The sequence below is a fragment of the Peromyscus eremicus genome, chromosome 14 (assembly GCF_949786415.1).
Source record: "Peromyscus eremicus chromosome 14, PerEre_H2_v1, whole genome shotgun sequence".
NCBI classification, from domain to species: domain Eukaryota; kingdom Metazoa; phylum Chordata; class Mammalia; order Rodentia; family Cricetidae; genus Peromyscus; species Peromyscus eremicus.
In genome coordinates this window covers 73,217,923-73,233,932 of record NC_081430.1, presented here as the reverse complement: position 1 = coordinate 73,233,932, position 16,010 = coordinate 73,217,923, and the positions used below count along the sequence as shown (strand labels likewise).

The window sequence follows — 16,010 nt, the reverse complement described above, 5'->3', positions numbered from 1 at the left end:
TTTAGCTCATGGGACTTTCGAGGTTGTTTATGTATTCATTCCTGTTTCTTAGTAAGTTTCCCTTGACTTTCTGCTACACACAGGCAGAGGATGTGGAAGATTTCTCCTCTACCATGCCGTTAAAGCTGCAAAGAGCACCCGCAGACCTCCGTTCAGAGCAGAATTCCTAATATTACCACAGGGTTTGCCATGACTGCCCATGACATGGTCTTGATATTCCCGGTCCTCGGCTTCCCTCAGCCTCTGGATGCTGGTCAGAAGTGAACTCTCCCCAGAGTGAGCAAGCCTATGGTTTGCTCTGTGTTTAGTTGTAACTTCCTCTCGGTTCTCTAAATGTCTCATTTCTCAGAGTGCTCACCTTCCTTTGTAAGCAACTCAGTTTGCCTGACTCCTTTTCCTTTCTGTTTCTATTATTCCAGAAAAGATACTGTTTCTGGGAATACAAGTGCTTGGGAAGTCTTCTCAATGAAGTTGGAGACTACCAAGAGAATAGCCAGTCATCTGTAGCTCTCTTGAGAGTGAGCACACTTCACGCTCAGGCATCTGAACAAGGATGGATTTCAAAATAACATAGAACATGTTAGATAACAATGTCCAGCATGACATCAAATATGTCTTTAAAGCAAAAGCACAACTTGAAGTTTTCATCACACTGGTCTCAGGAATGTTTGCTCAGTGAATGTCACGTGGTTTCTGTGAACTCTTTTTTGAGGCAGAGTGTCACTGTGTAGCCCAGGCTGGACTTAACTTAATGATCATCTAGCCTCAGCTTTCTGAGTGCTGGGATTATATGTGCATGCCACCATTCCTAGCTCTATTATATGGTATTTTAAGAGGTTTGCCTCAATTCAGAAGTTTCTCCTTGAAAATGCTGAATTTCCTAAGGTTGTTGCTCATAGGGACTTACACCTCAAATAATCACCATTTTGTTGGATTCACTTCGGGATTTAGTATTTATTTATTTGTTTATTTATTTTGAGACAGCGTCTCCCTATGTAGCTTGGTTGGATGAGAACTTGCCTTGTGGACCAGGCTGGCCTTAAACTGACTGAAATCCTTGTGCCTCTGCCTCTTAAGGACAGGGATCACAAATGCCCGGCTTAGTTTTTTTTTTTTTTTTTTTTTTTTTTATTTCCTCCAAACATTGTAGGTTTAGTTATGACTGGTTTCCTTCTATTTCCTTGTTGGTGGTGCAGTGAGAATCGTGCATGGCTACATCCACTTCAATTGACAGTGTTCCTACAGACCAGAAGTCTTCCCAATAATTCTTTATGTATTATAACCATACATATTATCCTCAAAAAAAACCCCCCAAAAAACAAAAACCCGAAAAACCCGAAACCCACTCCCCATTGGAAGTGCAGAGCTTAGGTTTTGACTTTGCTCTTCTGTAATTCCTGATTTAGGTTGTAGTTGTTAATGACTTCTATAGTGGTTCTTAGAACGGAACTTTCCTTGGAAGAAATCAGCCCAGGTTTCTTACTATGAACGTGGCTTTGATTTGTGTCTTAGCTTAAGCTGCTCATCAACTCTATTGAACAATCAACCATCAAAGTGAAAAAAAAATCCATCAAACTAGCTACTTAATTACATGGCAGTTTGCTCTGGATTGCAGGCATATTGGTGAGAAGATCAAATTCTCGTCACTTTACCACACCTTACCAGTGTGGTGGCTTAACTACATGGCATTAAGCATTTAAAATATGGCTGAAAGATGTAAGAGAAACAAATGCAACTCTACTGATCTGCTTGCAGAACTCCAGCTTGATATGGGTAATGACAAGTGAACTAGTGTGGGACTGCCTAGTGCTGGGTGGGAAGCAGATGTCAGGATTTGCCTCAGCTCTGCACAGCACATCGCTCTCCGTTGATCCCAGCTGAGTGTCTCATCTACACACTGAGGGACTGTGCTACAGGTTCTGAGACCTTTTCTGTCCTCACATGGATATTAGCTGCCATTTGTTGACTTTGGAAGATGGAGTGGACTATTAGCAAATCTTTATTTTGATTTTTATAATTCTTTTTGTTTCTAATTCTCAGAACAGTTGTTTTTCAACCTTGGGGCAGCAGACATTTTTGTGAAACAAATCAGGTCCTGCTATAGAAATCTCATTGGTCCATTTTGGAGCTGATGGCTAGGGGAGAGATCTGCCTGTTGACTGCACATATTAGGGAACTCTCCCGGTGGAGCCAATATATTGCTTTCAGTCTTTCCTCCACAAAAATAAGAAGTGAGGAACAGCCTGCTAGCAAGATGCAACTATGCCATACTGTAGCAAAATTGGCTGACAGCACTAATGTCATTATAGGATCACATACTCATTGCCTAGCTGAAGGTAAATAATAGCCTCCACAGCATTATGGCTCATGCATATTCGATTTCCATGTATGAAAGCAGACAGAACTCTTATTTCCTTTTAGGTGGCACGTGTGCATGCATGTATGTGAGTGTGCATGTATGTATGATATGCATGTATGTGTATGGATGCATGTATGTGTGTGTTTCAGAAAACTCTTTGCCATTATATGGGAGAGAAATCAAACAGTACTGACATGTAGAGGAAGCAAAAATACATTTCAGAAATTCTAAACAACAGACAAACAAACAAAACCCCCAAAGACTGAAGGGGTGTCATGGAAGGTCTTAAGAAGACCCATATCATACAATTCTCTTCTGTGGTTCCTCTATGAGCAGAAAAGACTAGAAAGATTGGGATGCTTTTCCCAACAGATGGAGCTTCAATTCAGAAAAAGTGAAATATTTTCATATTGCTAAGATATGATTTACTGATGCAATAAAGAAAAAAAAGGAGAAATCAGCTTCCCTGGGTAATTTCAGGGCATTTGTAAGCAAATAAGACTAACCAGGGCCAATCACAGCCTCTAATTAAAACACAGAGTGTCCCTGGCTGTTTGGGAATTGTCACGTTGAAAGGTGCAGGATTTCTCACTGGGAGCTTTTCCTGCTCAGGACCAAACTCTCCATTAGGTGCAGTGCCTCAGGCTGGAATGGGATCCACTTAAGCTTATCCTCCATGGACATTTGGGAGAAGTTAAGGAAAGAAGGAGAGAGGCAATAATTTTCGCACTGGCTGCAATTGGAAACTGTCCTGAACTGAGGCTTAATATGGGCAAGCTGAGTAGCATTTTCAGCTGAAGCAAGTAGAAGAGTTAAGGCACTTTGACCCTGAAGGATTCTGGGACACATTTTTCATGTCTGGTGTCCAGAGCCCTCCACCCTTTTTTTCTTTTAAGGTCTTTTTCTTTTTCCCTAGGCTATGACTGGGGAACACAGTGTTCCCCAGTTTCTCCTGGGCACAGGAGGAAGTGTGACTGGGGGGAAGGCACAGACCTGTGAGGGGTGGGGCAGGCCCACTCTGCTGGATCAGGAAGATGGCTTTTGCCATCTTCTTGTCCTGACCAAGTTAGATGAAAAGCAGAAATCTATTTCTTTCTTCAAAGACTGTCCATTTTCAGGTTGAATGACAGTAGATGTTTGCAAGAGCAGGCTCCCTGTCACCTGAAGCATTTGTAGGATGAATCTTTGGCAAAACTGGAGAAGGTGTAATAATTCACAGGATTTTTTTTTTTTTAAAAAGGCTAAAAAATCATAGGTCTGACAGTTTATAAAAGTTGTAAAGTTTTTTTTTGTTTGTTTTGTTTTTGCTTTTGTTTTGTAATCAGGCATTCAGAGGTACATGTTGGCTCTAAGGACATTGGCAGAGACCCACTGTCAATAGGAGTGAGCATAATCCAGCTTGTCTTTGAACTATTTTGATGCGGACTTGCGAGGCTCAAGTGACTGGACCTCAGGAAACCCTAATAGAAACAAATGTTGAGACACTTGGCTGAAACAACAGTCTCAGGGAAAATGTCGGCATTGTATTCCCAAGTTGGCAAACACAGGAAGTAAGGCCCCCACTGCAGGACAGAGTGCTTGGTTTTCCAGCGTGACTTCCCGTTGGCTCACATCGGTGGAAGGGGAGATGTGAAATACAGGACGATTGTGACTTGCTTCCAATACCTCCCCAGCGCACTGACTGAATGTGGCTCAGCGTTCTCCACGCGCAGTGTGGATGCTCCAGCCTGGGGAGGAGGCAGTGGTGACAGGATGCTGAGCTGGGAAGCTGGCAGGGCACAGGGACAGGCCTTCGGGATGCAGGGATTCCTTTCTGGTCACCCCCTCCCTTTTGGCTAGAGGCGGGTCCCAGAGACTGGCTGCTCTTCACTCCCTTGGATGGCAGGGAGACAGGTCTCAGGCAACTTCAGATAACTGCACAGCAGCTGTGGCACTCTGAACAACCTTTCTTTTTCTTCTTGGGGTGGAAAATAGTGAGGATGGCTTCATCAAAAACCGCTTTGAGACCCTTCTGAGTCAGGGCGGAACATTCCAGGTAGCACTGGGCTCCAATCTTAAACACAAAGAAAGAGTCGTGAGTGTCAACCCTCTGCCTTGCCAGGCCCCCCGGGTCAGCTTGTCCCCCCCACAGCCTGTTTCCAGTGTCCTTCCATTTGTGTATGGAATGTAGCATGACAATAAAATGAAGAGGCCGGTCTGTGTGGAACAAAGCAGGGTCACTGGGCCTACCGAGCACCTCAGAGGTGTGGGCGGCAGCCATCTTAGGTTATTCCTCATTGCTATGAATCTCTTGGCAACATAATACCTGTTTGCTATTATTATTCAATATCAATATACTTTGAAAAGCATGTTTTAAATTAAAACACTAAAACACGAAGACATAAAAATCATAGAAGACATTCATTGATGAGACATCTTTCTTTACTGTACAGTTTTTATGTTTAAGTGATATGTACTTTGTACTGGGTTAGTGTTTTATTTTGAATTATTATGACAATTACTCATTAATTATTAAAAACTAATAATAATAATAATAATAATAATAATAATAATATGTGTATGGGCATTTTGCTTGCATGGTATATCTGCACACATGTAGTACCAATGCAGGCCAGAAGATGGCGTCAGTTCCTCTGGAACTATAGTTAGACAGTTGAGGGTGCTGGGAATTGAACCCAGCTCCTCTGGAAGATCAGCCAGTGCTGTTAACTGCTGAGCCAACCCTCCAGCCCCTTGAAGAGTAAAAATAAGTTATTTCATATGGGGTATTTGAGAATCATAAAATCCTCATGAGAAACATAGAAACCTAGACCAGAAACTGTTGATTCTCATTAAGAAAATCATTGGCCAGGCTGTCGGCTTCGGTGAAGGGAGAGGCCTGGGTGTTCACATCTCATAAGCTCACATGAGCCAACTATGTGCAGAGGGCCTCTGAATATTAAGAACATCTGGAGAAACACCTTATTATTTTTTTTTTTGGTGGTTTTCCATTATGAAGCTGACTTTGAAAAAAGCAGGGCAAATGCAGAAGAGGTTTGCTGGATACTGAAGCTGGAAACTATGGCAGATGAACTGGGGAAACGTGGCAGCAAAAACGCCATTTTTTTTTTATAGCTGGGAACCCATAGAGATGGTACATAGGGCTTCTGGGGGACCAGAAGGGGACTGTGACTTGTGTCCCTACTAGTATGAAATGGGTGACCTTCCCAGCTTTTGCAAGCTCACTCTGGGTCATGGCTTGTTTGCTTTCCTATTTTTCCAGAGAGTTGGAGATTTAGAGTTTTAGTTAGTATACACAATTGAAAGAAATGTTCTGTGGGTCATTCGGGATACAGATGTTGGGGGCATTCGCTATTCATTGGTCATCAGGAAGTTTGCATAATGTGGAGTGAAGAAAATCCTGTGGTTTATCTTAGACAAGAATGGATGCAGTCCAAGCAAGGCAAAATGAACATTCCACCAGAAAGAGAGAGAGAACTACGTTTAAAATCTCTGTCTCTTGAAGTGTGTGTGTGTGTGTGTGTCTGTGTGTGTGTGTGTCTGTATGTCTGTGTGTGTATGTGTGTATCCGTACCTCTCTCTGTGAGTGTAGGCCTGAGGAGGATATTAGGTGTCTTGCTCTATCACTCTCTGTCCTATTCCCTGGAGACAGGGTCTCTTATTCTCCCTGGATCTGGCTGGCCGGTGACCTCCTGGGATCTGCCTGTCCCTGCCCCAGTGCTAGGGTTACTGGCCCAAGTGGCCAAGCCTGGCTTCTCTGTGGGTGCTAGGGATTTAAACTCACGTATAGCTCATATGTTTGTATAGCAAGTGCTCTTACATGATAAGCCATCTTTTCAGCCCTCGAGGTGTGCTGTTTTTTTTTACTCTATGAACTTCTATGACCCCTATTACCCAGCCCAGCAACAAGTTGGCCAAGCTGACAATCACTGAAATGGGATTGTTTGAAACGTCACAGATATGAAGACTCAGGATGAAATAAAATTGCTTTGGTTAGGTCCGGAAACTTATTTCAAAACTCTTCCTACAGACAGTATGTACTTTTTTTTTTTGTATGTGTTCTTTTCTGACAAGACTGGCTGTTTTATAAGCCAGTGGGAAATGCCAAAGGCAGGGAATTGAGACCATCAGTGCGTGTTGAAAGCCTACTTTATGGATTTTGTTTTGGCAATGGTTTGGCCTTTAGATTTGGAAACCACTTAAAAAATTTATTAAAAACAGGATATGAGACAGAGGGAAAAGGGGGTAGAGAAAATCTTTTTCTCACAATTATGTGAAATGTCATGTGTTGCCTTTGGGGGTTGTATCCATGCTTGACAGGCACAAATGTAAAAAGCACAGGGAGTCAATGGTTAACTGAATGGCTGCTTGCTGGTGAGGTGATGACTCTTGTTGGTTATACAGAGGGAACAACAACAACAACAACAACAACAACAACACAACAAAACCCTAGAAAGGACTGGAGGCTATTGTAATCGGACGACCTTCCCACTAAAGCCAAAGACTGATTCTGAAAATTCCAGGGCTTTGGCTGACTGTTGATTCCTTCTGGGACCCTGAGAGATGGGTGGGGTTTGCTGTCTTCCTCCTCACAGCGCTGCCAGGGGACAGTGTACGAGTGTATTATTAACATGTCGGCCTGTGCCTCTGGATGATAGAGGAGGAGTCCAGACTTGTCTCTCCCAGTTCTGACATGGGGGTGGGGGTGGGGGGGAGACAAGGAGATGGTCCATAAAGGCATTGTTGTGTGAGGAGGTTAACGTAACATTCTGGTGTGCTGATAGTTCCAGGAAAAGTAGCCAACGGATTTGGGGTGTGACCTGGGATGTACGTGTGAGAAACAGAGCCCAGTTGTGAGATGATTATCTGTTGCCATGTTCTACGTGCTCAGAAGGTCAGAGAGAAGCATTTGTCTTGGTTCAGGGAAAGGGCACAGACATGTTAGAAAGAATGCTTAAAAATTCTTTAGGGTCGCCGAAGATTGAAATGGAAAATTGTGTCAAGGAAACACAGCTCTTCTTATTCACATTAGCACCCTGTCCTGGTTCTTGGAGCAAAAGGACCCACTCAGGCAAGTATTTAGGATCCATCTGCAGAAGCTCAGGGACTCCTGGTTTTGATAACATGTAAGCGATCTGAAGCAAGCTTTACTAAACGGACACATTTCAAGGAAACAAAACAAAGGTGAGCTTGAGGCTGTGGACAAAACACTTTTCTGATACCTTTTTACAATACTTAAGATCCATTGTTTCCCGTGCTGGGAAATGTATCACAAAGGCACAGGACACACAAGAGCGATGAGAAGAAATGAAAAACAACCAACTTGTAACATGACTCATCAAGTGAAATGGCAAGCTGATACTTCTTCTTTCTCCTTCCTTGGACTTGAGTGGAACATGCTGACCAAGCATAGAAATAACTAGAAGGGTGAGGGATGGAGCCTAGCTGGCAGCATTCTTGCCCAGGATGTACAAAGCCTGGATTTTCATTTCCAGCTCTGCATAAAATCAGATGTGACACCAGCCAAGACAGAAAGGTAGAGGATCAAGGTCATCCTCATGTATATACTGAGTTCAGGACCAGCCTGGGCTACAATGAGAACCTTCTAAAAACAAAAACAAGAACTAGTAGTGGAACAGAGGCAAATGTCTTCCCAGCTGCAGATAAGTCTAAGGGCTCAGGTGCCCAATGGGGACAGTTTGCTGAGTCTAAGGGGCAGGGTGGCCAACAGGGACAGTTTGTTGAGTCAACTTATGGTCCGTCAACTCACTGTAGCAACCAGGAACCCAAGAAGGCAAGTCTCTTGCCAGTTCATTTACAGACCAGAAAACTGGCTGGAAGTGGCAGAGATGAGGGTTTGCCCAACTCCCAAGCCAGGGGCTGAATTACTTTGCTCCGCTGTCCCTAGCAGTCTATGAAAAAGGAGCCCCAAACTGAAGAGTTTGTTTGCAGACCCTAGAAGGGAGCAAAAGAGCGCTGTGGCTGGAGCACTGGCTGTCTCATATAGCCTTAGTTTCTTCTAGAAAAGTGTTGACAATAATACACACACCACAGGAGGTGCTTTGAGGATTAACTAAGAGGAAGCCCGGGACACGCCCATGATCAACACTGTGTAAATGCTAGCTATTATAACAAAGTACTTGACAGAGGAATCCAAGACGGGAGAAACAAAACATTTCTGTAATTACATGAATTGCCATGAAGCCAGCTAAAATCTCACTTGGCTTTCTTTTAGATTGGATTTCCTAGGCTCAACATGGTTGTGACTCTGAGAGCAGGTGCTAGGAGAGGTCGGCAAAAGGGCAACCAAGCCTTGAACTCAGCCACGGTTCTTAAAGTAAATCTCAAATGAAATGGGAGGCTTTGGAGAGGGAAAACCCAAAACCCCAAACCAACTTCCCACATGAGGAGTGAGGCTAAAAACCAGGATGAAGACGAGGACAGTCCCAGAGACAATGAACGGAGAGAGCAAGCTACTGTAGAAACAGTGGGACGAGCCACCTACAGTTACATACATTAACATGCGTGTTAATGACAGCATCTGAGGCTGAGTATGGGAGTAGAACCCCAGACCCACTCATTTTCCCAGAGGACAGACAGACAGACCGCCCCCCCCCACGACTGGAGAAGAGACTATAGGCATGATGGTCAGGTGTCCAGTGGTGATGCACACAGCTGGATTCAAATGTCTCCCTAAGGTTATTCCTGCCCCCCTCCCCCGCATAAGAGGCTTAGCATCCCAATATCTCCTCAGTGGCTTGTACTTGTTACATTGACGGGACTGTGGTGGAAGTAGACAGAGTCCAAGTGTGTGTGTGGTGTCTTTATGTATTGTGCCTGTAAGACATCAGAGTTAATCCACTTCCAAGGAGGGTGTCATATTACCTTTGGTACCTCTAACTGAGTTTTAATAAGAGAAACGCTTTTTTCCTTTTGCTAAGGAGTAATTTGTAGTTAATGCTATCTTTGACTGGCCTTGAGAAGGTGACTGACTGCCTGGGAGCATGCGTTTGCAGGGTTAGTTACTTAGAAAGTAAAACATTAAAATTTTAAAGTCTCCTGCTTGGACTGATGGATTGGTAACTAAATCCAGGAGGAGGAGGAGGATTCAAATTAGGGAAATGTAGACCCTATGTCTCCTTCTGCAGAAAGAATTCCCATGCACACATGTCCCTTTTAGTGGCTGCTTTGCACACGTCGTGGTGGTGGCAGAAAGGCAAAGATTTGGGTGTCTGGCAAATACATTTTGAAGCACTCCTGCAAGATCACTGTTTATGGCTAACTTCTTCTCAGCAGTGAAGGATGGTCAGTGGAGGTAATTCCAGCTCTGAGCTAGCTGACTTCATCTGTCATGCAGACACTTAGATTCTGCCCACCCCCATTCCTCTTAGCTGTGTGTCATTTTTTCCATATGCTATTTGTAACACTGTCCAGACTAAGTGGCTATTCATTATTGGAAGAGAGGTATTGGACAAAGATAATACTGTCGGATTTTAATCCAAGTTTTTCCCTGGAAAAAAATCACAAAATGCCTCATATGAGGTCATTTAGATGAATTATACTGATGATAAACAAGGTTTACAGATGTGCGTCTAATGAGTCCCCTTAATTCCTGCTAAATGTGGCAGGTCTGTGTTCTAGACATGGCCGAAACAGCATGCTAAGTGCTTAGCTGTTGAAACTGACGAAGTTTCTTAATGAGAAGCAGAGGTGCCTGCTGACAGGAACACTCACCAGAACGGCCCCTTCTAGCTCTTTGGGACCAGAGGAAGGAACGAAACAGGAACGATTCTAAACACACCACAGTTTTAAGGCAAAATCCCGCGCAGCTCACCCGTCCCCGAACCCTCAATTCAAATATGACATACCGCTTTTGCCAGCTTCACGCCATGCTCGTAGGTGAGGGGCTTCTCCTTCATGTACAGGAGACGTGCCAAGGTTTTGGGGTCATCCCGGAGATCAATCTGGGACAAAGATACATTCACTACTTTCAGGCCTTATGGGTTATTTTAAGTGCAGACATTAGATAGTAACCCCCCCTAACATCTTTGATGTTGCTGAATGTTCTCAGAGAAACCAATATACACCCCCATGCTGTGTCTGTATCTGAGAGTGTGAAGTGATTTTTTTTTTTTGTACATGAATGTATCAGGGTATTCTTATATTTTCTCTTCCTGGGTGCTGAGAACATCCTCCAAAGATCTTGTGCTATCTGGGATTTTGAATTTTTTCTTTCTTTCTGGACTACACAGAGAGTGCACAGAGGCTAACCAGATGGTCTGGGTGGGTTAACTATTTGATTGCAACTTGGTGACTTATATCACTCATTATACAATTTTTTTTTTTTGTGGCTTTGGATCCATTTTTTTTTTCTTTTTTGAATCAAATCGTGACCTTCAAAGGGATGAAGATTTGCTGCTTGTGAGACCTTTTCAACAGATAACGAATGGACCGAGAGCCCTTGCAGGGGAGTCCCCGAGAGGAGAGACCAAAAGGCTTGCACAGTCAAAGAGCAGAATCTCTCTCAAGTGGGAACTGCTTTGAAGGCAGCAGGTAAGAGACAGAACAATTCACTAAGCATTGTGGTTGCTTTCAAATGTCACCGCGTATGTGGGCACACAGGGTTTGCTTTTTAAAGGAAGTCAGCAAGGTCGTGCTAGGACTTCATCGATTAGGACGATGTTTATGCAAAATCATAGTTTTGTGTTTCCTTATGTTTTTCTATTTTCCTCAATCATTTGACTCAGTGCCTGTCTGTTCCAGACAGACCCAAGTCACCCCGAGGGGTTTGAATGTCTAGTTACGTGTGTCGGCAGCAGGATCAAGGCTTCTCACCATGGACAAACACCAATATTTGCAATTGAAGGTGAAAGACTTCATCTAAACAAACAGTTATCTTTCAGAGCAGAAATGTGAATTGCACTCAGCAGTGTGGATGAATGACTTCTACTTTGTCTGTATTTAAGAGAAAACATTATACCCCCCAACTGCCCATGTTGTTTTTAGAAAGCGCTTTTTCATTTATGGCTTTCAAAATTTTCTCTTTGTCAAATAGGATTCAAAATGAGAAATCAGAAGTAGCGGCATGGGAAGCAAATACAAAGCCTTGCAGCCATGATCTAGTCCTGACCTCGGGACACGAATGCTGATCTGAAACCCACAAAAAGCTAACACCATTCACACTACAAATAGTTCAGACTGTCCTCAACCAACAAGAGGTGTCCTGATGGAAATTCAGGCCGTGGAATTTTATCATCTTCCAAATCCTTCCAAGGCCTTGACAATTCATATATGTTGCTCTTCATATGTGTGTTTTAACTTTCCCAAGATCTGGGTGGCCAAAGGAGTTAAGGAAAATGCAGAGCAGAGAGTTCATCTTCCTTCTCCTGCAGGGCTATCAAGGAGACATGCTGTATCTGAGTGTAGGGTCATTTTGAACTGCACACCTAGTTTGCTGTGTTAAAACAGTTGTGATGTCCAGTTTCAAAAATATCAGTATGTACAATTGAAGCCCTTGCTTCATTACTTCATCCAGGGCTGGAGAAGAGTGTCTGTTAAAAAATTATTTTGTTATTTAAAAAACAAACTGAGGTTAATTTTAAATACCAGATCAAAACTTTCTGCTTCATATTAAATAGCTATATAATATTTTCAACTAAATAATCATGCACCTTCAGGACTTCCATTTAAAGATGCAATAGCTCTGAGATTGTGTCAGGGCGTTTGGTAGAATACAGGGTTCACCTTTTGCACAGCCCATCCCACCCCTCCATCACCCTCATTTTAACCTGGGTCCCGATGAGGACGTAAGGCACGTGAGGCATGCAGTCCTTCAGTTCCGGGACCCACTCCTCCTGGACGTTGTGATAAGAGGCAGGGTTTACGACAGAGAAGCAGATGAGAAACACGTCGGTGTTGGGGTAGGAGAGTGGCCGCAGCTGGTTGTAATCCTCCTGTGGGAAGAACAGAGAATTGGTACAGGCTGAGCGCGGAGTCTGTGCGGTTCTTGGGACCCACGCAGCGAAGGGTCCACTGCAGCAGCTGGTGAGCCACGCCCTTCATTGTGCACCGAGGTCACATATTTCCCATTTCAGATCAATTTAAAAAATGTAAACAGCACCCGGGAGGTGGTGGCGCACGCCTTTAATCCCAGCACTCGGGAGGCAGAGGCAGGCGGATCTCTGTGAGTTCGAGGCCAGCCTGGTCTCCAAAGCGAGTTCCAGGAAAGGCACAAAGCTACACAGAGAAACCCTGTCTCGAAAAAACCAAAACCAAAAAAAAAAAGTAAACAGCTTTATTGAGGTACAAGGTACATATCATAATATCTACCCACTTATTTCTCCTTCAAACTGTGTATTAGTTTATGGTATAGCCATTATGTTTTGTTTTACTACAGTTAAGGGAGTTAGCAATCCATCTCCTCACAAAGTTACTGTTTTTTTTTTTTAAACAAAGAAAGCACTTAAAATCTACTTCTCCAGCACATTTCTAGCACACCACTCACTACCGCTGGCTGTAGTTCTTGTGCTGTGAACGGTAGCTTCTAGAATTATTCATCTTCCCTAATGGTACCCTGGTGCTTTAACTGATCTCTCCCCTCCTCCTGCCCCTTCTTGCCCTGGGTACCAGTCCACTCTGCTTCTGCGTCTTCAGAAACTCACCCATTTAAACAATACAATTAACAAGGATGAGTGCCATTCTCCTGGGACATTGGAATTGCATCTCCTGGAACATGCATTTAAGCGACTAGGTCACTGACCCACTCATCTTCCCTTAAACAATTAAAGCTTGTTTTCAAATTTAACAGAGTAAGCTAAAATACAATGCAAAGCATCATTGCCAAATGAGATACATCTGTTGAAGAAATACGTTTGGGATTTGTTTGTAAGTTTACCCCAGTGCCACGGTGTGGTCAAGTTAAAAAAAAAAAAAAGCCAGTTGTTTAGTTGCCAAGGAGTTTTAGGTCACTCAATAAAAAGTAATTGTATATTTTAACAGAATTTAGTAATGCTTGGCCAATAGTAATGTGTGCTCAAACACTTCCTGCATATATATGCAGCCATATACTATCATATATATATATGTATATGTATATCACAGTCACATGTCAATATAGCGGTATTACGTACATGCATATAGTCTATGCACATATGCAGATGTTGTGGAGCACTGTCGTTTGAGCATAGCTTGGCCGTTCCCATCTCTCCAGAGCAGCTGTGATTACAAGGAAGTCCTCACAAGATCAGTCCTGTTGATGAGCCTGAAGCTGTTCTGTGGGCATTTACTACAGTGACTTTCGTTAAGGTCACATGGGGAGCTTTTAAAAAATCCTGGCACATGTTAAGATCTAAAAGTGAGGAGACCTCGGGTCACCATCTGTCACTCTTCACAACATTCTGTGTCCTCTGCCACTTGGTCCTTCCACTCAGATTGTCATAAATAGATCAGGGACCAGGTTGATCTGGTTTTCTCATCCTCTACCTATGCTCTACCCACAGCAAATAATTTTATGAAGAAGGGTGATTCATTGTAAAAAAAAAAAAAAGTGGAGCTTAGGGGCTGGGATGATGGCTCAGTGTTTAGGCTCTTCCGGAGGACCTGGGTTCAATACCCAGAACCCACACGACAGCTCACAACAGCCTGCAAGTCCAGTTCTAGGGGATACAGTACCCTCTTCTGGTCTCCATGGGCACAGGCACATAAATGGTGCACAGACACACATGTAGGTAAACACTTATACACATAAAATAATGAAATAAAATAATTTTAAGAGTGGGGGTTTACAGTAACCTCCAAGTGAGCAACTGCTCCAGCTCCTCCCTCTTCTGAGCAAATCAGAATCTCTGGAACATTGGGCTGGGTATGGAAGAGTCCTGTACTGCTTGGTCAGCTGTGGGCCTGGAGTGGAGCAAGCTGATTTGTATGTAGCACCATCATCTTCGCCCCCAGAGCACGAGTCTTGGGAGCCTTACCAAGGACAAGGCACCACTGTAAGAAGTACATGAATTATCTCTTGGAGTTCTCCCGGAAGCACTAGAAAGATGGTGCCATCAGCATTCACATTTCACAGAAGAGGAGGTCAAGGACCAGTGCGTCGAAATTATTCAGTATCAAAAGGAGGCATTTTGTGTGCCTCCAATCCTATCTTTTGATTTGAACTGCTTTTGCCATATCTTGTTATTTTAGATGACAGATTAAGAATTAAATTTTTTTTTTGATTTGGTTATCTAGGAGTATGTATGTATAGGTTAATGAGTTACTGCAAGGGTGCATTGTTTGAAAGCGGGCATTGGCTCGAAATGGCCACAAGATGGCAGCAGACACTGTACATTTAAAATCTTAACTCTTCTGTTCTGCCTGCCGGCAACAACCAAACCAAAACAATGGGATTAGCGTCTGAACCAGGCAAGGGAGGAGCCCATAACTGACGGTCTGAAAGGATGGTGTTTATTTAATCCTTGATTTGCTAGCCATTGAATAAAAGTGCTGCTTAGATGATGGGAAGATCGGGGAGGTGAGAGGTGTGTTCATTTGCTCTTCTGGCGAAGTAGCTCCGCCCTCCATCCCATGGATTTCTGGAGGCTTGAGCTTCTGGGCTTCACAGTGCTTCTTCGTATTCCAGGTTTCTTTGCGGTAGGAACTTTGCGTAATTCCACTTAAAAGGACTGATTACTCACTGGACGTGTGGCACTGTTTAAGGATGCTGCTTGAACTGTATGAGGCGATTAAGCATTGGGAATCAAGTTGGGGAAAGAGAATGAAAATACACAAAACAATGCCCTGTATGTGAACGGAGACAGAAGTTTCTCTGCCTCTTTTGGTTATTCTGGGAAGGTAGAGTATTTATCTGCTTGTACTGGAAAATTCCACTGTAAAGTCCGGAAGTTAGTATAGTAATTTCCCAAGGATGGTCCTCAGGCCAGCAGTACAGGCGTCTATGGAGAGCTCCTTCAGACTGCACACTCCCAGGTGTCCAAAGCTTAAACTCCTGGGGAGCCGAGCCCCATGTGGCTCTTGTCAGCCTGCCACTCTTCTGATGCAGCTCAAGTGTTCTGGGGATTGGGTGACCATTCTTCTCCCTGCCACCAGCCATACAGCCCTCAGACTGGGACATCCAATAGATTTCAGCAGGACTACAGAGAAAAATATCTTCCAAAGAAGGTTTATACTTGGCTGGCAGGAGCAGCTTACCACCCTCGGTGGTGGCTGTGGCTAGGAACTATGGCGGAAGCCCAGAATTAATAAAAAAGAATTCCGGGCTTGGTGATGTGAGAAGGTCCGATGTTTGAATTCATACCGGCTGATGACTTGACTGTGTTTTGTGATGAAGCACATTTGGTCGGTAGGTTGTGGTCACATGTGAAGATGATGTTGATCAGCTGTGAAGAAGGGGCTAAATGGTCCTTATGGCATTGAGGTCCCTTCTAGTGCTGAAATGACTCTGGACAACAGGCGCTCGTGTGCTTCTTGGGGAGACAATGTGTTAATCTATAAAAGTCAATAGATAGTGCTTTGGAGGGCTAAGCTGGACGCAAAGGACCTTGGAGTACAGTAGGATAGGGTAGGTAGGGATTTGGAACTGCATAGGTTTTTGAGTAATGGTTACCTATTGCTCCCCAAAGGCAAGCAAGGGTTCAGTAGTACAGAGGTG

The 16,010-nt window shown here is 43.7% G+C and overlaps 1 protein-coding gene across 1 annotated transcript in view; it reads right to left on the bottom strand.

Moving 5' to 3' along the window:
• Positions 1 to 2,556: 2,556 nt before the first annotated feature.
• The window catches only part of Rhoj (ras homolog family member J), an 85,704-nt gene continuing 72,250 nt past the window's right edge, over positions 2,557 to 16,010 (bottom strand). The window contains exons 3-5 of the mRNA XM_059279538.1: positions 12,148 to 12,312; positions 10,228 to 10,323; positions 2,557 to 4,412 (exon numbers count right to left, since the gene is read on the bottom strand). Coding sequence (XP_059135521.1) covers positions 4,266 to 4,412; positions 10,228 to 10,323; positions 12,148 to 12,312 — 408 coding nt within the window. The 3' untranslated portion in view covers positions 2,557 to 4,265. The remainder of the gene's footprint in view (positions 4,413 to 10,227; positions 10,324 to 12,147; positions 12,313 to 16,010) is intronic.